The sequence below is a fragment of the Molossus molossus genome, unplaced genomic scaffold (genome assembly GCF_014108415.1).
Source record: "Molossus molossus isolate mMolMol1 unplaced genomic scaffold, mMolMol1.p scaffold_m16_p_6, whole genome shotgun sequence".
Taxonomy (NCBI): Eukaryota; Metazoa; Chordata; class Mammalia; order Chiroptera; family Molossidae; genus Molossus; species Molossus molossus.
Genome location: NW_023425399.1, coordinates 12692178 through 12719171, shown reverse-complemented (window position 1 = coordinate 12719171; position 26994 = coordinate 12692178). Strand labels below are relative to the sequence as shown.

Here is a 26994-nt window from a genome sequence, read left to right as displayed (position 1 = left end):
CCCCGGTGTCAGCCAGAAACCAACAAACAGCCAAATCCCTGGGGCCCCGCCCAGACTGTCCACCAGTGGGGGAGCCGATTAACCATTAACCCCCACTCCTCCCCGGCAGAGCCTCCACCCCTTCCCAGAGGCTAGGCCAAGACTCCCAGGAGATCCTCCCAGAGGACAGTGTGAAAGGCAGGAAGACAGAGTGCACCTGGGAGGAGGCAGGGGGAGGGTGAAGGGCGGGGGCCAACTCGGCCTGGAGCCTTCCGGGTGGGCATCCTGGGCAGGGCGAGTGACTGAGGTGTGGAGAGGGGAGGATGCGCCTCTCCAAAACCCTCGTCGACATGGAAATGGCTGACTACAGTGCTGCGCTGGACCCAGCCTACACCACCCTGGAGTTTGAGAATGTGCAGGTGTTGACAATGGGCAATGGTAGGTGGAGGCAGGTGTGCCCAGGTATGGGAGCGGGTCTCTGTCACCCAGCTTTGGTCTGGAGGAGAAGGATAGACACTGGCCAGGTTGGGCCAATAGACCAGCACAGGTGTCGCCAGGTGAAGGACACCTGCCCAGGTACAGTGACCAGAGGCATTCTGGGGCAGGGAAGGCTTGCAGGAGCCGATCTCCAGCAAAAATAGGCCTCAGGAGCTCCTGCCAGGTCCTTCCGGTCCCTGGTACCTCAAAGCTATTCCTGCTCAGCATGTCACTGGGAGCGGGGGACATGATGGTGAGCCCCCTCTTGGCATCCAGCTCTAGTAATTGGTTCCAACGTGGACCCTTCTTGAATCCCTTGGGCCTAGGTCCAAGGGGATGGAGAGATACATGCAGTCCCTGGAGGTGGTGGATGGAGGCACAGCTGTGTGTCAGGCATCTCTGAGACTTTCCCGGGGTGAATGCCCCACTGAAAGAAGATGGGGTTCTCAGGGGGGTTTTGCTAAAGGAGACACCAGTCAGAGGTGCGTGTGTGTGTGTGTGTGTGTGTGTGTGTGTGTGTGTGAGAGAGATGGTGGCCTCCTCTTGGTGTGATGCACACGCAGGAGTTTCCCTGTAAGAGGGTGGATGGGTGGTGTACTGGGTTGGCAACCGTGTGCCTGCGGGAACCATTTGCATGTTTGTGCTCATTTGCTTGTGTGCACCTGTTCTGTGGCCATTTTCATTTATGTTAGTTCACTGAGTGGGTCTCTGTTGGTTGGTGTTTCTAGAGGTGCCTGTGTTTGTCTTGCTTGTGTATTTAAGTGGCGGTGTGTGTACGTGTCTGTGGATGTTTGCGCACATGTACTGTGGCTGTGGATTTGTTTGTGTTCCCCGTGTTTCCTGGCACACATCTCCTGCAGGGGCATTCTGACCCATGCGCTATGTGTGCCTGCTTGTGTACGCGTGCACATCCTTGCCCTGGGGGCTGGTGCTGTCTGGTGGGCACAACTATGCAGGCATGGTGTGCAGTATGCTGACATTGCCATTCGCCAAATGAGATTCTCATCAGCAACATGTCCGTTCATCCTGGGGCAGATGTTGTTGCTTGTATATGTCTCCCCAGGTTTGTACATCACCAAGAGCCCATCTGAAGGGGTGGGGGTGGGGTTCTTTTCCACAAGGAGGTGGGGGAAGGAAAGAGGCTTGGAAGTCAGGACATTTCTGGAGAGCAAGGTCCCTAACTGGTGGCAGGCCAGCCTCAGAGGAGAGGTGGGGGGCAGCCAGCTGAGGTCAGCCTGCCACCTGCCTTCCTGCCCTGGCGCTGTGGCTTCAGCCAAGGCCTCTAATGCTGGTGGTCAGTTTGGCTCAGCCAGAAAAAGGTGACACCCTGCCTGTGGTCATTGGGCACTGTCCATGGTCGATCTCACCAACTGCTCACCTGTCCCTGCCGTCCATTCACGGTGTGACCTTGGGCATGTCACCTCCCCTCTCCTGGCCTCTTCTACAAAATGGGCTTGATCACCCCAAGCCTGCTTGCTGGCTGGCTTTCGGAGTGTCCAAGGGTCATGTGAGGAACTGAGGGAAAAACAGGCAGGAAATGGTAAACAAGGAGCTGAGCACTAGGTGGGGTGCTGTGTGACCCCACGGGGACAATGTGTGCTGTCACACTCCTGGCCACCGCCCAGCCCAGGCTGCTCCCTGGAGCTGGCGCCATCTACCCTCCAGAGCTCATGCCTCCCGCTCCCAGGAATCCTTGCTCCCAGGTAGAGGCCAAGCCCCTGGGTTGGGTGTCCGGAAACCAGGGCAGCCTCCTGTTCTGGGACCTGGAAGACCGGGACTCCAATTCTTCAAATTGGACCATAGATCCCTTCCCTTTGGAACCCGTTTCCTCATTCATAAGATGGGAATAAATAATGACACCTTCCCCCACGAGCTAACCAGAAGATGAAACAAGATAAGGAGCCTAAGAACTCAGCAGTGGGACCTGGTCCTGGCCCCGCATGAGTCATCTCGGGAGCTCTGAACACCTGTAAGAAGGGTTTATGTTCTTTGCTGGAGTGTGAAGTGGTCTGAGAGTTGGGGTTATGTTTGGTATATATCAAAGGGCCAAGGAGAGTGCCCCATCTATTCCCCATCTCGGATTCAGAATCAGCAGCAGCAAGGTGTCTTTGTTTCAGAGGCCCCAGCAGATACCCCAACGAGGGCAGCCATTGCCAGAGTCATCAGCACACCTGGACCATCCGTCTGGCCCCTCCACTTAGCAGCAGTGTGGTGGCCCTGGGCAAGCCACCTGTCCTCTCTGAGCCTCGGAGTTCTCACCTGGAGAATAAGGCCGATCGGCTGACTCCAGGGGTGAGGCGATATACTTGGCAGCACCCAACCCATCCTGCTCAGGATGTGGGCACCCCTTCCCCCAGCCTCGACCTGAATGGCCAGGAATTGTGGGCTCAGCTCTTCCTGGGGGTCTGGGGAGGCGAGGCTGAGGGAAAAAGGGCACCAGCATGGCTTAACAATTATCCCCATCTCCAGGAATAATTCACCAAGTGGAGGGGGCCGCACTCCTGGGCACCCTCGGGAGCCTAGTGATGTTCAGCCAGGCGACAGCAGGATGAAGTGCAGTGGAGTGCCCGCGCACGGAGGCTGGAGGTCTTCTGCTCGAAGAGTTTTCTTCTGCAGAAAAGTTTGCGCTTCACAAATGCCAACTAGTGCTGCTTATGTGCCAAGCACCTAGTGCTTCTGTTAACAGCCCTCGGGTGTTTTCCTCCTATTTTACAAGTGAGGAGACCAAGACCAGAGTGAAGGAATTCAGCCAAGGTCACACCGCTAAGAAGGGGGCAAGTGGGGTGCAGACTCGGCAGAAGGCTCCAGACTTTGTGCTCCTGACACAACGCCGTGCCTCCCTCCGGTTCTTACCTGGATGTTCCCTGGGAATTCGGGGTCGGAGTCGGGGTTTTTGTGAGAACACGTGTGTGATGACTGTGTGTGTTGTGCACATACATGCATTTTTCAGGGGAGATGGGACATAGTGTTTATCATCTTCTCCAAGAGGCCTGTCCTTGGTGGAAGATTTGTTTATAAGAAGAGGGTTCAGCTACTGACATTTAAAAAAAATTGAAAACCACTCGACCCATAGAACTGCCCCCTTTACAGTTAGGGAAACTGAGGCCCAGGGGAAATTGAAACAAGGAAAAAACTTGCCCAAAGTCACAGGCGAGTTAGTGGCAGCATCAGCACCGGCATCCAGGATCCCCGGCACCCAGTCCAAGATCTTTGCCACCTGCCCCTTATGCCCCTCCTCACATGTATAGAGATGCAGTAGCTTCTGCCTCTGGGACAAGAGGTGTTTGAGAAGGTACACACTTCCTTGTCATGGTCCTCCCAGGAGGGCAAATGAGCCACTGTCCTTGGTGCATGTTTTTTCATTTCCTGGGAGAGTTGGCAGGGCCCCTGGGCATTAAGCTGAGACCCACCCACTTCTGGTCACTCATTGAGAAATGAGGAGCAGGACCTGGTTCTGGGCAGAGGCTGGAGTACCTTCCATAGCCCCCTGTGCCCAGTCAGTCAGGGTCTGGAAGGGTGGGATGCATCTGAGGGGTGGTCAAGCTTGCGCTATTTCCCAGAGAAAGAGGGGCCAGCAGTCTCCACTGCGGGAGAAGCAGACCCTTACCAACGACTTCATGAAGTCGCTGTCACAACTATCTCTAAGTCAGAGATGCTAACCAGGGATCCCAGAAGGCCAAGGGCTCGTCCGAGGTCCCTGAGGGAATGGGAACAGCATGCATTCCGGCTCGAATCCCTGGGGAGAGCCCAGAACACTCATATTGGTTGGTAAATCCAAACCCCCAGAAGAACAGGGCCTCTGGGAGGTGACTTTCTGACCCTCCTGAGTCCTCACTCTTTTTCCTTCTCATGCAGATACATCCCCATCAGAAGGTGCTAACCTCAACGCGACCAACACCCTGGGAGTCAGTGCCCTGTGTGCCATCTGTGGAGACCGGGCCACAGGCAAACACTACGGGGCCTCGAGCTGTGACGGCTGCAAGGGCTTCTTCCGAAGGAGCGTGAGAAAAAACCACATGTACTCCTGCAGGTGCGGAGCCCCTGCTTGGGGTCTCGATTTCTCTAGCTGGGAAGTGGGCACACTTGGGCTAATGTTCCCCAGGGTCTGTCCTCTCCCTGGCTAGGTCCCAGAGGCATCTGCCCTTCCCGGTCTTCAAGCCTCCTCTGGTTTCTTAGGCTTTGTGGATTCAGATGGGGACAACCATTCTAGGAAACGGATCCACTGATCAATAAAGCTATTGGCTGCCCTTTGCTGGGAAGTTACTATATTCAGGCACCATACTAAGTCCTACATGCCCATTGTTATGTTCCCCATTTAGCAAATAAGGATCCAGGGGGCTTAGGATCAGGCCTCCTCTGAAGCCTGGGAGGATGGGGCTCATCCCCCGATATGGTGCTTTTCCTTGGGCAAATAGGAGATTGGTTACAGGCCTGTCCACTTACCCCAAGGGCTTCCTAAGGCCTTGGAGATCCCTCCTTTAAAAGCATCTGCCATTCTGAGTGACAATAGTAATAAAATAATAGCCATCGGTTATGAGCATTTGCCATGTATGGATACTGGGCTAAGCTCCATCCATGTATTATTTTCCCCGTCAACGCCCCACTGAGGTGGTTACTATTATTGTTTCCATTTTATAGAGGAGGAAGCTGTGGCTTGGAGAAGGGCTTGTAACTTGCCCAAGGCCACCCAGCTTGAATCAGTGGCAGAGCCCAGGGTGATACCCAGGGCCCCACCCATAACTGCTGTGGGGCACTGAATCGACTGCTGTCGCCCCCCAGAGAGTGGCTTCTGTGGACCAAGTATTGACCCTTAACTATAAGCAGGAGTCGGCTCTGGGCTCTGAGCTTTTCTAGGATGTGGTAGAAATAGCGGTGCTTTGATACTCAAGACGCTGGGGTTCCCAACCTGGCTCTACCACCAGGCTGAGTGATCTAGGTCCACATGTTGCCTCTCCGAGCCTCAGTTTCCCTACATTTAATAAGACAGGGTGGACTCCATAGAGACTTTCCTCGTGGTTAACATGAGGAGTCCTGGGATGAAAGATTAGAGCAGAGACTGGAGGTCAACCAGATGGCCAGGGTTCTAGTTCAATCCTGGGAGCAGGAGGGCTGTCTCTTCTCCATCCAACCTTCCAAAGCCCTCCCCAGGTTCAGTCGGCAGTGCGTGGTGGACAAAGACAAGAGGAACCAGTGCCGCTACTGCAGGCTCAAGAAGTGCTTCCGGGCTGGCATGAAGAAGGAAGGTGAGCCTCCGCCCTCGCCCTGCCACGGCCGCCCCACCCGCACCCCAGCTCCCCACAGTCATTTACAACGGCAGCCACAACTTTATGACTCAGTGACAGGCCCAGGGTGACTGCCTAATGGCGGAGAGAAGGAAGGGCCTAGAAATCTGACCACAGGGAGGGGTTTGGCTTGGTCTTGAGAAACTAGTCAAAGAGATAAGCTCCCACTCTTGGCTACTCGGGTTCCCAGCCACCGCCACCCCTGCCTGCCTTCACCGCCATGAGGCAGCCAAGTCGGGTATTTTCCTTTATACACTATTTCAAACATTAAGGAAGGTGTAGAGAGTGATCTTATAAATGTCACTGTACCACTCAGACTCAGCAAATAGGAGTGTTCCTGGCCCAGGGACAAGTGCCTTAGCTCCTAGTTGTCATTCTTGAACATCAGGTGAGTCAAAGTGTTCACATTCTAGGGAATGGGAACCAGGCGCTTGACTTGTCCTGGGTGGCGGAGAAAGGGAAGACCGGAGTGTATTGATTAGGGTCTTTCCAGGCCTCCTGATACCAGCAGACACCAATCGCTGGGCTGGGCTTTTCCCTTTCATTCTTTTTTTTAGATTTTTTTTTTTTATCCTCACCCGAGGATATTTTTCCATTTTTTGTACAGATAGAGTGGGAGGGAGAGAGAGGAAGGAGAGAGAGAGAGAAACATCGACGTGAAGGGACACATCGAGTGGCTGCCACCCGCACGACCAACCAGGGCCGGGGACAAACTGCAACCAAAGTACGTGCCCTTAGCGGGAACCGAACCCAGGTCTCTCCGGACCGCAGGCCGACGCTCTAACCGCTGAGCCAAACTGGCCAGGGCTCCCTTTCATTCTTGTGACAACGCTACGTGGCTGGCACTATTATTACTCCCTCTGTTCATGGACAAGGGAACGGAGGCCCGGAATGGTTCAGCACCTTGCCTAAGGCCCCACGGCGGGTCAATGCAAGGCCTGGGGTTTAAACCCAGGGCTTCAAACTCAAGTTCATGGCTGTTTGGACAACACCTCCATGCTGCCTACTTTATGCCCTCCAGACCTCAGGAACATGTACAACTTTTTCAGCCCAACCTTGGAAGCAAACATCTTTTAACTGCTTCTAAAAGTAACTTTTCATTTTCAAATCTCTTCCTTTTTTTTCTCCCCTCAACTCCCATTTCCCAGCTCTGGGACTAGCCCCGGCCTTCACTTGTAGCCCGCAGAGGTGGCACCCCAGCCAAACCCTTGGTCTAGTCCTGTACAACTCCTGCTCCCCCCACCCCCCCCGGAAGTGGGGCCCAGCCTGCTAAGCCTAACGAGAGGAAGTCAGCCTGGCAGCCTCCCCTCTCCTGTCTCTGCCTCTTTGTCTTCTCTGCTCCCTCCCTAGAAAATGTCTCTTGTGTCTCATCTTAATAGGGCCTTGGTTTGAGCTCATGAGTCCTGTTGGCAGACCTGGGCCCGCGACCTTAACGGAGTGGCCCTTCCTGCTCTCAGCACGGTTCTAGCGCCCAGACCTCAGAGGTTCTCCAAGTGGGGAAACGGCTCTTTCAAAGGGTGACTGCTCCCCGGGTCTCCCTGCCCCGTGTCCAGTGGGGCTGAGCCTGCCTCCCACACTCTCACCCCCCAGACGGGAACCACTCTGTGGAATGAGAAATGCTACAAATGGGAATGTGATATACAGGGATGGGCAAAAGCAGGCTAATAGTAATAAGAATGAATAATACAATAATTAATAAATAATAATACAATAAACCGTTTCTCATACTCACAACTGTAACCCGACTTTTGCCCACCCCTATATGTATGAATGGCTGGTGGTAAGAGGAAGACTGAGGGCCTCCCTCAGACCTGTAGTCTAAGGGCCTGGCACTACTAATAGTCAGTGATTCTATTACCCCACAGCCAAGATTTTAGCTTCAAGAGAATGAATCTCCCGTGTGAAAATTTCACGCCTGTGACAGGCAGGTGGGAGAGGGCTGGCAGCCCCCACGCTGTATGTGGCCTGGTCCGGCTGTGATCAGCCTTTGTACATGTCTCTTGTTGAGCATCCAGAGTCATTTGCACACGTGTCACGCCGGGAGTTTCTGCCCCTTCTGGACTCTATAAAGTGAGGGGGTTGGGAAGACCCCGCCCAGGCTTTGAGCCTCACCACAGCCCCTGGGAGCTGGGTGCTTGCTCCCTGCCCTTCCTCTAAGCTGCCACGGGCACGGCCCATGTCCTGGTTCCCAGGAGGGCAGTAAGAGCAGTAGGCTGTTCTGCCTTCGCTTAGCCTCAAAAACAGCCTTTGCTTCTTGGCTCGGGGAAGGGAGGGTCCCAGCCAGGAGGACAGGAGAACTGGCGGATGGCAAGTCAGTGTGGGGCAGTAAATGTTGGTGCTTATTTGCACACCTGGATTAAGAGTGTGACATGTGCACAAGTCACTTGGTTGCTTTGAGAATAGGCCAGGGTAGCCAAGTTGCCACTGTGGTCAAGCTTTGGGAAGCAAGGCTATGACTAGTTCTACCTCAGTCTTGTCCCAGCACCCTCCTCAGTCTGCTAAGACGTTCCCAAAGCCAAGGCAGAGTCTTGGAAGCCACAGGGATCAGAAGAGTTGGGGCAAGTTTTTATTTTTCTTCCCTGATGGTCTTTCCTGATTCGGGCATTTAAACCTAAAAATAGTCCCTGAAGGGTCAGTTGTATGGTGGTGAACAGTCACTGATTTTTGAGGTGATCACTTTGCAGAGTATACAGATATTAAATTATAATGTTGCACGCCTGACATACATTTTTTAAAAATGTAGTCCCTGAGGACAGGAAGGCATGGGCTGCAAACAGGAAGTACAGACCAGCCAGGAGTCCACGGGGCTGTCGAATCTACCCCTCCCCCACTTTACAGATGGGGAAACTGAGGCCAGAGAAGGGACATGACTGGCTCAAGGGTGGAGCCAGGATGAGAACTCAGGCTCCCAGAGCTGGGCAGACACCAAGCTCCCAGCGTTGACACTGGGAGGGGCCAGCACGGGAATCATCTCGGTTCCAGGTTCCCCAAAGCTCCGCTTGACCCCAGGGAAGAGCCCCCATGTCACAGACCTGTGAGCCTTGGCAGAGGACAGTCCATGATGGCCAGAGGGGTTCCCTGAAGTGCCAAAGACTCTGGGGAGAAACCCGCAGGTCGGTGGGCCTGTCAGCAGGGCAAGAATTCCTTGCTATAACCCGACACTTACCTGGGCCTCAGCTGGTGGACAGAGGACACATGTCGGGCTCCTGGCATTGGAAACTCAGACCAGGAAGCAGGGCCAGGGGTGCAGGAGGTGTGGGTTGGTGGTGGGCCCTTTGGGAACCCCAGCCCAGCTCCCTACACGCCCCCATCCAGGGGCTCTCTGGAAGGCAAGCGCACCCTCCGCCTCTGCCCGAGCTGGTTAATATTCAATAGAAGTTACGTTGGGTCCCCGACCCTGCTAATACTGAGCAAACATTTGGAAAACATCATTCCGTGACTGTGGTGACTGAGCCCACGCCGGGCACTGATAAGGCCGGCGGCCTAACCTTGAGGAGCCCGCGCAGCTGCTGACAGCAGCCCTTTATTCAGTGTGCGGTGCGGGGCCTCGCGGGAGGGGTGCGTGTGCCCCGTAGGAGGGGTGCGGGGCCTCGCGGGAGGGGTGCATGTGCCCCGCGGGAGGGGTGCGTGTGCCCCGTAGGAGGGGTGCGGGGCTTCGCGGGAGGGGTGCGTGTGCCCCGTGGGAGGGGTGCGGGGCCTCGCGGGAGGGGTGCGGGCACCTCGCGGGAGGGGTGCGGCAGGGTCCAGGCTGGGGAGCGGTTCCGGGAGCTGGCCCTGTGCGGGGTGGGTCCCCAGAGGTTTCTTGTCCTGGGGCTTCTAGTTCATCCCTCTGACACCCGGCGGTTCAGACGTCTGGCTCCCGCCCCCTGATTTCGGCCACGTGTGAAACCCAGAGACAGTGGCACAGTGGGGTGTCGGTCTTCGCTGAGAAGCAGGGCCAAGGGCGCTCCCGAGAATGAGGGCCGGTCTCCTCCCGCACCTCCTGTCCTTCACTGGACAAGTATTTATTGAGCACCTACTGTGTGCCGGGCTCTGGTCTAGTCGCCGGGCCACAGCAGCGAGCAAGAGGCAGGACGTTCTCTCTGAGCTCTCCTCCTAGAGCGGCCGGGAGTAAAGACCCGGCCCTAGAAATCGCAGGAGGTGCCCAGAGGTCGAGTAAAGCGGGGTGGGATGTGCCGAGGGACCCCAGAGCAGACGGGCGGTCAGAGAGGCCAGCACCGCTGGGACGGCCACATTTGCACGGGGATAGGGGTGCCATGAGATGCCGCGAGGCCGGGGTGGGGGCTTCCGGCCAGAGGGAACAGCGGCAGCAGGGGGGTCAGAGGAGCAGTGGGGACAGGTTGGGGACAGTGAGCGAAGATCAGAGAGAAAGGGCCACAGGGAGGAGCTGAGACTTCGCTCCGAGTGAGCGGGGGAGATGTGACTAGTTGTGAGCACCGGAGGGATGTGACCTGAGGTATACAGAGTGTAAGGGCCAGGCCAGAAGCCAAGGACCAGTGAGGAGGGCCTGGACTACTCCCGGACAGTGGGAGCTGAGGGTCGACTCTGGAAAGATGACTGGCAGTGTGTGGGGTGTGAGTCCAGGTGGCATGTGAGAGAAAGAGCCCCCGGGCTGGAAGAGGGAGAATAGCCCGCCTGTTCCTGAGACGGGAAGGGCAGCAGAGGAGCAGATCTGGGAAGCAAAAGCTGATAAATGCATCAGCTGAGGCCCAGAGAGAGAAGGTGACTCCTGTCGGCACACGGAGAATGAGTGGCAATGCCGGACAGAACGGGTCTCCTCCCACCTTGTCCTCCCTCCTTCCACCTGCAGCCCAGCCTCACTGCACAGGGAGGCTTCTCAGAGCCCAAGGGACTGGGCCACGGCTGCAGAGGGTCCATCTTACATTTTGGGCCAATCCCCTCTTCAGTGCTCAAGATGCATCTTAAGCCCTCTGCCGAATAATCATTGTCTTGAATGCCCCCAGTGATGGGCGGATCACTCCTGCAGTCACCACATTGTGTTGGGGACAATTCTGGCACTTGGGAAGTTCCTCCGCGAGCTGGGTTAGAATCCATCTCCCCTCCTTCCCACTAACTGATCTGGGCTCTTCCCCCTGGGCGCCCTGCTCCTAGTCCCGCATCCAACTATGTCTCCAACTGCGTAGGACAGCCCTGCAGAGTCTTTGTCTGGGTTGAATTCTCACCCCTTGCACCTCACCCACTCCTCAGTCATGCGACAACCCTCCCCTCCACCACATCCCTGCCCCCCCTCACCTCTCTCTGCTGTCCTCACAGCCGTCCAAAATGAGCGGGACCGGATCAGCACTCGCAGGTCAAGCTACGAGGACAGCAGTCTGCCCTCCATCAATGCGCTCCTGCAGGCCGAGGTCCTGTCCCAGCAGGTACTGGTGTGACCACCCACCTGGGACCCCCACACGCTGAAGAGGAGTCTCACCTCCACCCCGTCCTCTCCAGCCAAGTCCTGGGGCAGCAGCTAGAAGGACCCTCAGATATCACAGAAGGGAAGCTGAGTCCAGTGTCACAGCCAGTTCGGTAGCAAGGACAAACCCTGAGGGGACACCCTAGTTCATCCTGCTGCCCGCACCGCGCAGGCCAAGCAGTTCTGCTTTCACTGAGGGCCCGAGTCAGCTTCGACCCGAGAACAGAGCAGTGAGCCAGTGGACAGAGGAGCAAACGGACTCAGCCAGCCTCTTGCTGTTGACCTTGGGCAAGTCACAGCACCTCTCTGGGCTGTGGTTTCTTCATCTATCAGATGAGGATGGGGGTATTTGCCCTGCTTCTCCCCGAGGGCTGAGGGTTTCCTTGGGATTCTAAGGAGCTGGTGGAACAGGAGGCGGGTCGGCAGCAGATGAAGGCCCAGAGGGAGCCCTCCGCCCTCATATCTGCCTCTTCGGCATCCTTCCTTCTGTCGGTTTTACCCTGAGCTTCCTCCAGAGCTGGGAAGGCACCCACAGTCCATCCCCCTCGTTTCTAGACAGGGAAACTGTCTGAGGAGGGGGCTCTGTGCAGGGGTCAGAGAGGGCGGGGCAGGCCTCGGCATTCCCAGCCTTTTCCTTCCTCTCCCCCCAGATCACCTCCCCTGTCTCTGGGATCAACGGAGACATTCGGGCCAAGAAGATCGCCAGCATTGCCGACGTGTGCGAGTCCATGAAGGAGCAGCTGCTGGTGCTCGTGGAGTGGGCCAAGTACATCCCGGCCTTCTGCGAGCTCCCGCTGGACGACCAGGTGAGGCAGACGGGACGGTGGGCGGCGGGAGCGCAGGGCCGGGGGCCCTGCTGGCCCGCCTGCGATATCACCTTGGACTGGTTTGATTTTCTTTAACAAAACACCTAGTGCTCATGTGTCCTGGGGTGGTTTAAATCACTTTGCAAATATTAACTCATTTAATCCCTCCCAAACCCTATGAGGTAGTGCTATTAATTCCATCTTATAGGTGAGGAAATCAGGGCACAGAGAGGTTGAGTAACTTGTTCAAGGTCACACAGCTAGTATCCCTCAAAGATGGGATTAGAACCAGGCAGGTAAGGTCCAAAGTCCAGGCTTCTATCCACTGTACCACTGCATTGGGGCCCTCTCCCAGGGCGATACTGACAGGGGCCCAAGGCCAGGGATCAGGAGATTTGGGCTTGAGCCTTTGTTTTAAGACTGGTTCACTGTGTGACCTTGGACAGATGACTTCCTGTCTCTGAATCTCAGTTTTCTCATCTGGAAAGTGGAAATTATAATACCTGCTTCAGGAAGTTGTTGGGAGGGTTGAGGCCATCACCGTGTGAAAGTGTAAATCACGTAATGGGCACCTACGCAGTGCCCCAGCCGCAGCTGGCCTCCCCGACGTCAGGTTCCTCCTTGTATCCCACCGAGATGATATAACTCAGCATTTTATTTCCCAAAGTGCATTCTTTGGCACACCAAAATGTTCCAAGGGGTACAAGGGACTATGTGTGTGTGTGTGGGGGGGGGGGGGGGTCTGAGGACAAATGAGTTTCTTGCTTGGGGGCCCTTTCGGCCTCTGCAGACATTTCCCTGTCTGGGAAAGGAGAGCTGGGGTGGTCACCTTCTCGGCTCTGAGGGAGGCTCCGGGTCGCCAGTGGACAGGGCTGAGATGTCAGCTCCTGCTGCATTTGCTTCTCTGTTCTGCACATTTGCACAAAAGACTGCCCATGCCTGTCAGTCTGCTCAAGTTTCTGAGAAGTCCCGCAGGTAGGCACCTGTTGAACTTTGTGGATGGACTCGGGGCTTCTAGAACTCCTTCGACACCCAGACTCCCCTGGAACACCCACTAGTGTGCCACAGCGGGACACGCTGTGCGAACACTGGCTTGGCTGGTCCTCGGCCTCACACTGGGCAGGCCCCTCACATGGATCCCTCCTGCCTTGGGAGGGAGGACAGGGCAGGGACCTGCTCCTCGTGTTCTGGCCCTGGTCCCCTCTGCTGGAGAGTCTCCATTAATGTTTAATCCCTCCTGTTCCTTCCCAGGGGCTCAGCAGGGCAACAAGGTACCCCTAAGCTGAACAATTGTTAACCTCGATTTCCCACCCAAACCTCCCTGGCTGGGGCTCAGAGCATTCTCAGAGAGCAGTGATGGGTGGCCAATAACACAGGACAATCATTAACACCCCCCGCCTGCTCACCCCTAGAACAGCTGCCATGTCAGGGGGCTGGACCCGGACCATGAGGGTTCCCAGCTCCCCATTCACAGTGTATGAGGAGCCCATCTTGCTCAAGATGGGGGCGGGGTGGAGGAGGAGGAAGCATACTTGGGTCATTGCCTTCCCAGGGACACCCCAAATCAATAGGCCCAGGAACCCAGGAATCACCTTCCAAGTTCGTTTGCTGCCTGTTTTGCTCGGGATTGATAAGTCCATTGAAACCTAGAAGGCTGGGTAGCATCGGACAAGGAGACAGAGGCCTGGAGAGGGAAAGAGATTTGCCCCAGGTCACAGGGCAAGGCAGCTGCAGAGCTGGGATCCGATGCCAGGTCCCTCAGTGTGAGAGCACTGGGCACGTGCCCAGCCCCTGCACGGCGCTGTGTGCGGGGCGGGGAGCGCGCGATAATAAGTGTGCCTGTCCGGGACACAGAAAGTGTCCTGATCACAGAAAGTGTCCTTGTACCTTTTGTTGACCATTTCCCCTCTTTTCCTGTCGTCCTCACAAGGCTGAACCACAAAGGAACAGACTAGGTAAGGACAGGGGGCTAGACCTGGAGAGGAAGTTTACTAGTTTGCTTATTCGTTCATTCACCCATTTCTTCCTTCCTTCGTTCAAACAGATATTTACTGAAGGTTTACTATGTGCCTTAGAACACTTTCAACTCCTCAGATAGGCCTTTTTCTTTCTTTCTTTCTTTCTTTCTTTCTTTCTTTCTTTCTTTCTTTCTTTCTCTCTTTCTCTCTTTCTCTCTTTCTCTCTTTCTCTCTTTCTCTCTTTCTCTCTCTCTCTCTCTCTCTCTCTCTCTCTCTCTCTCTCTCTTTCTTTCTTTCTTTCTTTCTTTCTTTCTTTCTTTCTTTCTCACCCGAGGACACTTTTTGCATTCATCTTCAGATAGAGCGAGAGGGAGAGAGGAAGAGAGAGAGAGAGAAACATCGATGTGAAAGGGACACATCGACTGGCTGCCACCCACATGACCCAAACAGGGGCCGGGGACAAAATGCAACTGAGGTAACGTGCCCTTAGCTGGAACCGAACCCGGGTCTCTCTGGTCCACAGGCCGACACTCTAACCGCTGAGCCAAACCAGCCAGGGCAGATAGGCCTTTTCTGACCTCCCCATTTATGCGGTCACTCTGCCCCATACTCTCTATCACACCACCCTCACCTTCCTTCTCTCCCTCCCTCCCTCGCTCCCCTCTTCTCTTCTTCCTCACTTCTCTCTTTCCCTCCTCTCACCCCCCTTTCCTTTCTGTTCACCACTGCGTTCCACTGTCTAAAAAGTGTCTGTCACTTAGTAGGCACCTAACATTTGGTGACCGAAAGAATGAGCAATCAAATAAATGAGCGAACGAAAGCATTTTGACTTCATAATTTAGCCTACTGAGGAACCTCGAAGCTCCCCGCCCAGGCCTGCAGACACGCCCCGCGGGGCTGCCAGCCTGCTACCGCTGTTTCTAGCCCACCCTTCGGTTCCCACGGGAGCTCCAACGCACGCGGTTCCGAGAGGGCAGGCGATGTCCTCCTGTGAGCTGGCTGGGCTCCTGCTCGGACTCGAGTCTTCCACGGCAGCCTTGTCCTCTCTGCAGAAGGGGTCTGTCGAACTCATCCCCTTCCAAGGGCCAGCGCTCATGCCTTTGCCTTAGGGGGGACCGACATCCATGTCCACATTCTTGTGGCTCGCTCCCCGAATCCTGGAACCCTGCAGCGTCGAGTGGGCAGGTGCCCTGGAGACCTGGAGCAGTGGTTTCCCAAGCACCACTGCGCAGCAGGACCAGCTGGGGAGCTTATTTAATACAGACCCTTGGGCCCTCCCCCCTCCCCAAATCAGAATCTCTGATAGTAGGGCCTGAGCATCTGCATGTTTATGAAACGCTCTTCATAATCTTTCATCGTTGTTCCTAGGTAGAAATTGGGGTCCCACGGTTTTAGAACTTTTGGGGTAGTCGATGCTCTTTGGAGTCTAATGAAAGCCGTTGAGCCTCTAATTAAAAACACACACACCCAGAATGTTGTCACAGTTTCACCAGACACATAAACCAGGCCCAGAGAGGGGACAGCTTGCCCCAGGACAGAGTTCAAGGTCAGAGTCAGCGTTTGCTCCGCCTGCTCTGAGCACATGTTCTGTCCCCTCTGGGTTCCTGCTGAATCTTTTCTGGTCCCCAGTTTGATCAGTTATGGGCAGAAGGCAGCAGTTTTCTGACGCCCATTTTATTTATTTTTAATCCTCACCCAAAGACATGCTTAGGGAGAGGAAGGAAGAGAGACATCAGAGTGAAAGAGAACATTGGCTGCCTTCTACACTGCCCTGACTTGGGATCAGCCTGGCAACCCCTCAGTGCAGAGGATGGTGCTCAACCAGCTGAGCCGCTCCAGCCGGGCTGCTGCTGCCCATTTCATAGTTCAGGCAGGCAAAGGCAAGGGAAGCACGCAGCTGACTTGCGCAGGGGTCAGTGAGTTGGCCAGGAGCAGCCTTCGCAGGGGTGCAGACACCAGACGGCGCCCCTTCTCTCTTCCAGGTGGCCCTGCTCAGAGCCCACGCCGGCGAGCACCTGCTGCTCGGGGCCACCAAGCGATCCATGGTGTTCAAGGACGTGCTGTTGCTAGGTGAGGAGGCGGCCCGCCCAGCCAGGGCTCTGTGGAGGGCACGTCCAGCGTGAACCCCACCTGGGCACGGGGGATGTTCCTGGTGGTGTGCCGGCCGAGGGAGACAGATCGGAAGTAGCCCTGTTCTCGATTGAATACTCCCTTCAGATACAAGGAAATAACGGACGCGAGGAATTAAAGTTCCTCAGCGTTAACGTTCAGGCACACTCAGGGTTGTCCCTGGAGTGACTCGTGTGTTCTGATGTGCTTTCTGGAGTAGAGGCAAGAGACTGCCCACACCCAGCCTGTCACCTACGCCTTCATGGCATGTCTGTTGTGTTAATGCTCATATAGCTCACACTGCAGGCCAGGTCCCAGTCTGAGTACTTTACAAATATCCACTCACTCAATACAACAGCTCTATGAGGTGAGCTCTATTGTTTATCCCCATTTTACAGATGGAAATAACTGAGGCCCAGGAAGTAATTTATCCTAATATATCCAGCTAGTTAGTGGTAGAACTGGGATTCAACCTGAGCAATCTTGTTCCAGAATCTGGGCCCTTAACCTGGATGCTTTGGTGCCTCCCAGGTGGCCCTGAAATGTCATCAGTCTTGTGGGTCGTGGAGAATGGAACTCGGGTAATGTGAGAGGGTCCTAGAAAGCCAGGCTCCAGGCCCAGTTCAATGACTTCAAGCAACTCATTCCTTTAATCTGGGTCTTAACTACCTCATCTGTGAAATGGGCATGACAGTCCCCAAGGGGTGCCCCTCCCATGAGTACAAGCTGCATTGCAACTGCAAAGGACAGGGCCTGTCCAAAGCTAGGGGTAAGGGGGACACTCAAGGTGGCATCCCCATCCCCTTTCCTTCCCAATTCATCCAGGTAATGACTACATCATCCCCCGGCACTGCCCGGAGCTGGCGGAGATGAGCCGGGTGTCCATGCGCATCCTCGACGAGCTGGTGCTGCCCTTCCAGGAGCTGCAGGTCGACGACAACGAGTACGCCTGCCTCAAAGCCATCATCTTCTTTGACCCAGGTACAGCTGGCACCTCCCACCACCCCCATGCTCCAGACCCTGTCAGACTTCTCCTGCTGGGTTACGTACCCCGAGTTCACAGCCTCATCTCTTGAGCACAACAGGGAGAGGGTGTTTTCTTAGCTCCATTTCACAGACGAGGAAAATCAAGGTTCCAACAGGGCACACTGACTCCAGAGGCCTGGGGTTTTTCTTTCCTTTTCCTTCTTCGCTCCTTCCCTCCCTCTCCTTACCTCTTATCTTCCTTCCTTTCCTTCTTTTTATCTTTTCCTCAAAATAATACCTGCATATACTTAACATGCAAACAGTCCTTCCCACCTCACTTTTCCTGCTAAAGCTTACTCCGCAGAGGGAGCCATTTCTGATTCTTCTAATTGTTTCTTCTGGACGTTAACTCAAGCTCTAAGTAACATGCTAGGCCTGCTCTTGCTTGCTTTATCTTTTTTAGATTGTACTTTTCTTCCTAGACTGTTGGAGGATTTCAATTTCCTCCGTCACCAGTCCCCTCTTTTCTCCCCCATCCTCTTCATCGATTTCCTGGCTATTTTAGTGTCTCTACTGACCACCTTTATAACGTTTGCTGGCTGCTTAGGCCTTTATTTCTTGTCCTACCAACTGTGAGGAGCATTTTCTAACCCTTCGCTTAGCAGGATGAACACACAGTAGTCCCCTTATCTGCAGTTTGCCTTTGGTGGTTTTAGTTACCTGTGGTCATCTGTGGTCAGAAAACATTCAATGGGAACTTTCAGAAATAAACAATTTTGTAAGTTTACAATTGCGCGACCTTCTGAGTAGCGTGATGAAATCGTGCACCCTTTTCCGGCTCACTCACTCTGCATATGCTGTGTCCACCTGCTATTCACTTAGAAGCCAGCTTGATTATCAGATCGACTTTCCCGGGACTGTAGTCCTGGAGTTCCAGTGGCCTTATTTTACTTCGTAAAGGCCCCAAAGTGCTTGCAAGAGTAGGGATGCTGGCAATTTGGACATTCCTAGGAGAAGCCATGAAGTGCTTCCTTTAAGTGAACAGGCGAGTATGGTTTAATAAGATATTTTCAGAGAGAAGGAGAGTGACCACATTCACATAACTTTTACTTCAGTGTATTGTTATAATTGTTCAAGTTTTTATAGTTATAGTTGTCAACCTCTTACTGTACCTAATTTGTAAATTAAACTTCACGATGGGTATGTACGTATAGGGGGAAAGGTAGTTTATACCATAGCACGTAAAGGGTCCGCTGCTCCTTGTGGCTTCAGGCACACACTGGGGCCTTGGGCTGTGTCTCCCTCAGATAAGCGGGACCACTGTGTTGCATCCCCACCCATCCGTCAGCCCTTGACTCTCCCCTCCCGATGCCATCTACTGACCTTCCATCTGCATTTGTAGTTATATCTGTGCAAAGCCTGATTTTATGTCAAGATTCCTGAGCCCCCAAAGCCTTGCTTGCTTCCTTTTCCCCTTACATGTTAGAGAGGACCTGCTGTGTGCCGGGCACTGGCTCGGAGCTGGGTACCACCAGCATGGAGACCACCTCTAGTAAAGAGAGCAATGAAGAGGGAGATGACCACCCTCAGGGACTGCTCTTTAGGACACCATTCTAAATGCTCTGTGTGGATCATCACACTTGTTATTTGCAACCTGGTACCTGTGAGATAGGAATCATTATCCCCATTTTGCAGATTAGAATACTGAGGCACAGGGAGATTGATTAATTCGCCCAAGGTCACACAACCAGGAAATGGCAGAGCTCAGATTTGAACTTCAGACTATCCAGCTCTCGAGCCCATGTTCTTACCACACGCGATTCCCCATTTCTTAAAGGGTAAGATGTCTAGTTCTAGTTTCCTTGAGAGACTGGCCCAGGCTGTATCCCTTGCAGTGCTCAACACAGGGCTAAACAGAGTAAAGTGTGCGGGGTTACAGATGCTGAGTCAGGGTCCATAACCTGGCATGTAGAAGGTGTTCATGCCTGAATAAAAGGTGTTGACTGAATAAAATAGTGCACAAACATGGTTCAGGGGAGCGAGCCCTGGACCGGAAGTGTGGGCGAAATTCTCTTTCTGCCACTTAATTTGGGAAATAAATGAAGTTTGAGATTATCTATTGGAGGACTACTTGAGCCCCTTTCTTGAGATTGAGGATCTAGAATTTATCCATTGATTTTTTTTTTCATTCATTTATCCTTTCATCCATCCACCTGTCCTTCCATCTAGTTACCTATTCAACAAATACTGACTGCACATGGTGCTAGGTGCTGGGTTTAAAACGACAAATGAGACACATGCCTGCCTGCCTGCACAGAGCTCACGGTCTAGGGGAAGAGACAGCTGTCTCCCGTGTGGTCAGTAGTTGTGGAAGAGCCACAGAAATTTGGGGACACGATGGACACTCATAAGGCAGACTTGAGGAGGGTGGAGTGGAGAAGATTTCCTGGTGGAGGTGAAACCTAAGCTGAGTCCCTAAGATGACACGGGCAAGGGAGCAGAGAAGCGGGGATGCTATTCAAAGGCAGCAGAAGCAGCCGGTACTGAGGTCTGGACAGTGGGAACTCAGCGGGAGTCAGGAGCCCCAAGTCCACATCACGGATCTGCCAAGAAGTGGCCGTGAGGCCCGAGCCAAGTTCTCTCTCTGCTTTGTTCCTCCGTTTCCTCGTGTGTAATGAGGAAGTGGCCAAGTGCCCTCTTAGGTATGTTCCTGAAGTCCCACCCTCCATCCCCCGCGCTCCTCTCCCAGTCCTGCATCTTAGGAGATGTGAGAGAAACCCTTTTCTGCCTGAGTCCAGGAAGCTACAATTTGTGCTAGTGTACCCCAGCTCTTGAGGACCCTGAATCCTTGTCCTAGCACTGCTGAGGGCTCCCTATGTGACCTTGGGCCACTAGGCCCCCTGTAAGGGCCCTGTGAGTCAGGAGAGGGCTGGGTCCTGACCTCCCCAGATGTTCCAACTGGGCCCTGCTGCCCTCCCTGCTCACCTCCTCCCACTGCAGATGCCAAGGGGTTGAGTGACCCCGGAAAGATCAAGCGGCTGCGGTCCCAAGTGCAGGTGAGCCTGGAGGACTACATCAACGACCGCCAGTATGACTCACGAGGCCGCTTCGGCGAGCTGCTCCTGCTGCTGCCCACCCTGCAGAGCATCACCTGGCAGATGATCGAGCAGATCCAGTTCGTCAAGCTCTTCGGCATGGCCAAGATTGACAACCTGCTGCAGGAGATGCTGCTGGGAGGTCCGTGCGGGGCCCAGGAGGGGCTGAGAGGTGGGCCTCTCCAAGACACAAGCCTCATGCACATCCAGGCTTGCATCTGAGCTCCATCACTTCCTCACCCTGTGGCTTTGGGCAATCCCTTAAGCTGTCCTCCCAGGAAAATGGGGACAATGGTCCGTTTATTGAAGCACTGAGACCCTAGCATGTGCCAGTCACTGTTCTAAGAACTGGAGATTCAGCAGAGAACAAGATCTCTGTCCTCCTCTGTGTGTGTGTGTGTGTGTGTGTGTGTAAGGGGTCTGTGGGAACAGGCAAAAATGTATAATAAAGAGGGTAACTACAGATATTTAAATAACCAGGTAAAACAACAGAGCGTAACTGAAAAGGGACCTCTTTTGATAGGGTGACCCAGGGAGACTTCTCTGAAATGGTGGCTTTTGTGCTTACACCTGATGGATGAAAAGAAATAGGACATTTAAAAGCCAAGGGAGGCTAAGTGGTGAGACAAGAGTTGTATGAGATGAAGATGGAGATCCAGCAGAAACCAAATGATAAGCACATGGTTTTATTGGCCACGGTCAGAAATTTGGATTTTATTCTCATGCGGCTATTATGAAAGAATGAACATCAGACTAGTGTTTTAAACAAACTGCTCTGACTGTCGGGTAGAGAGTGAGTTGGGGGCGGGGTGCAAAGTGGAGACAGGAGACCCCTGAGAATGTAATCGTCTCCAGGGGAAGAGCGATAGAGGCTTGGCCTGAAGCATGACTGGAAATTTTAAAACAGAGAAAAACTTGAGCATCTATTTGGAAGAGAACAGGACTTGCTGACTGATCAGATGTGGGGAGGGAGGGGGAAGGGAAGAGCCTAGGATAAAACCTGTGTTTTTGCTGTGAATAACAGGAATGCTGGTGGAACCAAGATGGGAAGACAGAAAAAACAGTGAGGCTGGAGGTGGTGGTGGCGAGGGACCAAGAGGTCCATTTTGGACTCCGGTTAAGCTTGAGACGACTATTAGATATCCAAGTTGAGTCATCATGGAGGCAGGTGGATGTCTGAGTCTGTTGTTCAAACACGAGCCCAAAGCTCAGGATGAAAGGCAACTCCGTGGTATTCCAGCAATTAGGTGCCATGGGAGGGGATTGGGGGAAGACTAGCCAGGGAACTAGGAGCAAAGCCAGGGAAGTTCCGGAATCCAAGAGAAGAGCATGCTTTAAGGAGGACGGGCCATTTAATGGTAAATTCTGCAGGAGAGGGATGGAGGTGTTCACTGCATTCGCAACAGGGGCTCTTGGCGACTGTGAAAAGGGCAGTGTTAGAGGGTGTGGGAAAGGAAACCAGGCTGGGAAGTGTTACAGAGTGAGTGGGAACGGGAAGTGGGGATAACAAAAGTGGGCAACCCTTTCAGATTGTTTTACTCTGAAACGGAGCTATGAGGGAGTTGACGATGAATGCAAGGGAGGGATTATAATACTGGGCTATGGAGTCCTGGCTGGACTAAAAGAGAAATAAAGATGGGGTGATAGATAGTGAAAAGTGGGGGTCAGTGAGTTGGCAGCCTCAGGAGGGTTGAAGAATTTTTGCAGTAATGGTACTCGATGAAGTGATCTGGAAGGATAGGAAGCAAGATCTAAGTGAGGAAGCTTGGACTCATTGTAATGCTCATAGAAGAACGAGGGGTTATTCCTAAAAGATGGGTTACAGATAAATTAATTACTAAGGGCCTTCCAAGGAAGAAGAGGTTTACTTCTTACTGGAGTGGGGAGAATCGGAAGAGGCTTCCCAAAGGAAGAAATACCTGAGATGGAATTTGGGCTTGTAGACATGGATAGGTGGAGAAGGCATCTCTAGTGGAGCCAACCCAGGAGCAATAGCATTGAGATTGGAAAGTACAGGAAAGTACAGAGAAACACATAGATGCTATAAGTAGGTCAGTTTGGCTGAAAGAGAGGTGTGGGGATGAGACTGAAAGGTGAGTGGGGACCAAATGGCTGAAGGACTTCCATCCCAAGGAGCTTTGAGAGCCATTAATTAAATCCATTATATTAACATGCAACCAATACTCATTATAATATTTAAATTATCTCAATGCTCCTTCTTTCTTTCTTTCTTATCTTTTTTTTTTTTTTTTGTACGTGCCCTTAGCGGGAACCGAACCCGGGACTCTCTGGTCTGCAGGCCGACGCTCCAACCGCTGAGCCAAACCGGCCAGGGCTCCTTGTTTCTTTCTTTTTTTTTTTTTATGTTTCTTTTTTTTTCTTTTTTTTAATCCTCACCCGAGGACATTTTTCCATTTTTTGTTCAGATAGAGCGGGAGGGAGAGAGAGGAAGAGAGAGAGAAACATCGATGTGAAGGGATGCATCGAGGGGCTGCCACCCGCATGACCAACCAGGGCCGGGGACAAACTGCAACCGAGGTACATGCCCTTAGCGGGAACCGAACCCGGGTCTCTCTGGACCGCAGGCCGACGCTCCAACCACTGAGCCAAACCGGCCAGGGCTCCTTGTTTCTTTTAAATCACTTTTGTTCTCTTGGTTTGTTGGGTCCTCTCAATACCCTCATAAAGTCTATGGATGGAAATGGTAAGCCCCAATTTGCTAACCCAGGATAAGGAACCTAATAGACATCATCAATAATGGACGGGCAGGTTGATGGCCACACCTGAGGAAGGTGGGGTCTCAAGGCCCATGGTCCTTATCCCAAACTCTTCCTCTTCATTGAGTTCCCCCCTCTACCCGCAGGCTCCTCCAGTGATGCAACTCATGCCCATCACCCCCTGCACCCTCACTTGATGCAGGAACACATGGGCACCAACGTCATTGTTGCCAACACGATGCCTGCTCACCTCAGCAACGGACAGATGTGTGAGTGGCCCCGACCCAGGGGGCAGGCAGGTGGGCAATTTGGGCTCTACTCAGGAAGGGGAGAGGTTGGGGCCTAAGGGGGAGCCAGGAGAAGGTTGGGTCTAGCAGATGGGAATCAGGATGTAACAATTCTCTGCTCCAGGGAGGGATGAGGGGTGAGATGTTCATTTGTTAAGGCTGTTATTCGGTGAGGTGAGAACAACCTCTACTGAATGCAGCTGTCCTTGGGATGAGGGCTTCCACTAGATGAGGGTGCCCCTTGGATGAGGATGTCCTCACTGGGATCAGGTAGTCCACTGAAATGAGGTTTCCTTTCATTGGGATTGTTCCTTGGGAAAGTTGTCCATAGAATAAAGTTAGCCAAGTGGGTCATGGTCAAAGTTACTTTCTGAACCTGTTATGGGGGTGAGGTCATTTGGTTTCTGTTACTCTTCTACCTAAATATCAGAGAAATGGTATTTTTAAGCCAGTTAGCCAGAACCTTGGGTTTCAACAACTGTTGCCCCTTCTCTCCAAGAATGGGTATTCCTGTCACATGTCCCATGGTCCTGGGGAGAGTCAGACTTGGGCCCTGGTTGGAGAGAAGAAACTCGCATCTTCATATCAAATGGTAGAGGAGATGGAAGTGGTTAGGACCTGGGAAAAAGCTCTGACCTTGTGACCTGGCCCAGCCACAGCCTTCCAGACCTCCTGGAACTTAAGACTATGATCTGGAACTCAGAAGGATTGCGCCATAGGAGACCTTAGAGATGATCTAGTTTCATTCCCTCACTTTATAGAAGAGGAAACTAACCCCTGGGAGGGGGGAAACTTCCCCAGGGCTCTTCCTTTACTCCTAAGGGGCCGGAATTCTGAGCAGCCTGTCTGTCTCTCTGTCCCTCCAGCCACCCCTGAGACTCCGCAGCCCTCACCGCCAGGTGGCTCAGGGTCTGAGCCCTACAAGCTCCTGCCAGGAGCCATCGCCACGATTGTCAAGCCCCCTTCCGCCATCCCCCAGCTGACTATCACCAAGCAAGAAGTCATCTAGCAAGCCGCGAGGGGTCAGAGGCTCTGCTGGCCCCCCAGCCCCTCAGAGAGCCCCTGGTGGTCGCTTGGTCACAGTGAAGGAAGCCGTGACAACAGGGCTAGTCCCAGAGCAGTAATGAAAAGGGCCAAGGGCCTGGGAACTTGGGCTGCGGGCCACGTCACATTGGCCACCCTTCACCCCTGCTCTGGATGATGGGTCTTTGACGTGGGGAGACCCCAGCTGGAGAACCCGCTGCCTCGGACGTTTCTCTTGCCGAAGCCACTGCCTTCCGCTTCGTTCATATCTACCCGCAGCTACTTCGCGGCAAAGGCTGCTGCCTGGGGGCCACGGGACCTTGCTCACACGGCTCCCCTGCCCTCGGCTGGTTCTCCCTCTCCCCTAGCGCTGTCTCTCATGGTGCCCAGGCTCAGAGAGCCCTTCCAGGCTGGGTCCGGTCCAGGGACTCACTCCTCCCTGTTCGGCTGCCCTGACCTCCAGGCTCCTGTCCACCTGCCACTGTCACGTCCTCGGCCGTTTTCGTTTCTCCGGAGCCACCTCTCCAGCGGCTGAGGAAGACGGAAGCTCCCGCCAGTCGTCCTGGGAACGTTTTCAAAGCACCGACGGGCGGGCACAGTGGAGATTGCTGAGAAAGGAAGGCGCTCTCTGCCTCTGACCCGCGGCTCTTCCCTCCTCCGGGGACTTGGGTGGGACCGTCGGGTGGCTCCCTGGTTCGGCGTGACGATCTCGACAGGCTTTCCACAGTGAAAGAATGGTTCGAGGTGGACCACCGCAACGGGAACTTGGAGGGGAGGCTGGAGTGGTCAGAGGAAACGTCCAGAAAGGGGCAGACTGTGTGCTGGGCCTTAGGCAGGGTTGGAGCCCAGCAGGTGAGACAGGATATTCCGAGTGTGGGCGAACAGCCTGGGCAAGGCCTGGAGGTCAGGGGAAGGGCGTGGGAGGGAGGCGATAAAAAGGCAGGGCTGTCTGGAGCAGGGTGGGCATGCTGGGCAGCATGGGGCCTCAAATGCCAGGCAGAGGCATTGACCCTGGGGCTCCTAGGCTGGGACTGGCTGGGGGCGGGGGGTGCAGGCGGCTGAGCTTTCAGAAGCTGATGACAGCGGTGCTGCCCAGGTTGGAGGTTTGGGAAGGAGCAGGGAGGTCAGGTGGGAGCTGATGATGTGATCCAGGCAAGAGAGATGAGGCTTGGGGATGGAGAAGGTTGATGATGCTCAGGTCAGAGTGCTGTCAAGGAGGCATTGTTCCCGGGACCTGTCCCAAGCCCTTCCTTACTCCCGGAACTGTCCTCAGGCACTTGACACGCATCATCTGCTTTCACCCTCCTATCACCCAGACGTGGGTACAGAAGATGATATTGAGATCTGAGGTTAAGTGATTTTTCTGGGGCTCACTGAGCTAGTATATGACCAGGTCAGGACTTGACCCCGGTCTGCCTGGCTCAGAACAGGAGCTCTCGTTGAGGGACTTCCTGCCCCCTTCACCAGCCTTAGCAGCCCCAATTTTGTTCTTTGCGGGAACCCTGCCCACACCCAGGGCTAAGGTTGGTATGAGGATGCACTGACAGTCCAGTTAGGGTCCAGAATCCTACTTGCTGATAAACAAGGAGAACCCCTAACTCTTGGGCCCCCTTTCTGTCTTCCTCCCCCAGCTCTGAGGGATGAGCGGCAGAGTCTGGCGTTCCAGGAGCGCACTGGTTTGGGTGGGGGACAGGGGACAGGTCTGGTTTGAGACTCGCTCTGGGGAGTATCACTCAGGGTACTTTCTGGAGCCATTACACCCCAGGAGGGAACAACCAGTGTGCCTCATCCATGCAGAACCCCGGTGGCCTTGGGGAATTTTCAAAAATGCCACTTGTCCATGGGAATTAAAACTGGGACTAGATCTGGGACCAGAGCTGTGTTTACATAGGAAGATGAACAGTTAGACTGGTTACCTGCTTCCCAGCCAGAGCTGACCCTTCTGAGTAGATGGGGGCAGTACCCCAGTGCCCCCAAATTCCATCATTAGCGAGTGTTCCTTTGGCAAAAGAGGCATGAAGATTATTGGGTCAGTATGTCCAAGAGAAACCTCTGCCTCTCCAGAGCTGTCGGGATTGCCCCCCCCCCCCCACCAGCAAGCCAAGTCCCCAATCCCAGGAGAGCTTGTTCCCCGCTCAGAGCTCCCCAGCCTTCCTTAGACACGTCTCATTTCAGTTCCCCAGAAATCCCAGCCGGGGGGCTCGGGCTGGTGTGGGGCTTGGTAGGGAAGCTGGAGTCATTCTGCTCCTCATGCTCATCCCTACAGTTTGCCCTCCCATCCCCCAATGTCATGGGAGCAAAGCTGAGATAAGAATGTCCCGTGGGCAGGAGTTGGGCAACAGTGGCTTTTACAGGTAGTGATTTTCTGGGGCAGGGGTCAGTCCCCTGCCCTGCGTCTCTTGCTGGAGGAGAAATCCATTCCACTGTAATAAGTTCATTGCAATGCTGGAAACAAAATGAAGACCAGTTTACTTTTCTGATTCGGAACGGAGGACACCACATTGGAATTTTGTTGTCTACCTGGGTCGTGGTCCTAAAACAAAATCTGATTGGCTACAAACGGGTTGGGAGGGCAAGCATGGACCTACAATCCCTCCGCGGAGACAGTCCCTTCTCTAGGCTGCTCTTAGGAGCTTCTGGAGTCCACATGGCCCTCCTGAGAGGGGACAGGGAGGAGAGGAAAGGCTTGTAAGTGGATGCTCCTAGATGTCTTGTGATGACCAAGCCAGTGACTTTTGCCAGATTGCGCTGTGATTTGCCCTGATTGGGGTGAAGTGTGAAACTCTCATCAAGCAGTTCTGGAAGTGGGTTGGGTTCTGTCAGCTCCATCAGCATCTTCCAGGTGGTATGAATGTCATTAGGTCCTGTGCTGACAC

At 54.0% G+C, this 26994-nt stretch overlaps 1 protein-coding gene across 3 annotated transcripts; it reads left to right on the top strand.

The window, feature by feature from the left end:
* The first annotated feature begins 248 nt into the window (after positions 1-248).
* HNF4A (hepatocyte nuclear factor 4 alpha) lies at positions 249-24251 on the top strand. 3 transcript variants are annotated; one of them, XM_036244666.1, is made up of 10 exons: positions 249-417; positions 4312-4486; positions 5605-5699; positions 11013-11119; positions 11808-11963; positions 15904-15991; positions 16856-17011; positions 19997-20233; positions 22955-23107; positions 23962-24251. In XM_036244666.1, exons 1-10 carry the CDS (start codon positions 303-305, stop codon positions 24102-24104), a joined length of 1425 nt encoding a protein of 474 aa, XP_036100559.1. In that variant the 5' UTR covers positions 249-302; the 3' UTR covers positions 24105-24251. The 3 variants fall into 3 exon arrangements, with proteins under 3 accessions (XP_036100559.1, XP_036100560.1, XP_036100558.1); XM_036244667.1 differs by having other exon boundaries at positions 303-417; positions 22955-23077; positions 23962-24110; XM_036244665.1 differs by having other exon boundaries at positions 303-417; positions 19997-20263; positions 23962-24104.
* Positions 24252-26994: the final 2743 nt, after the last annotated feature.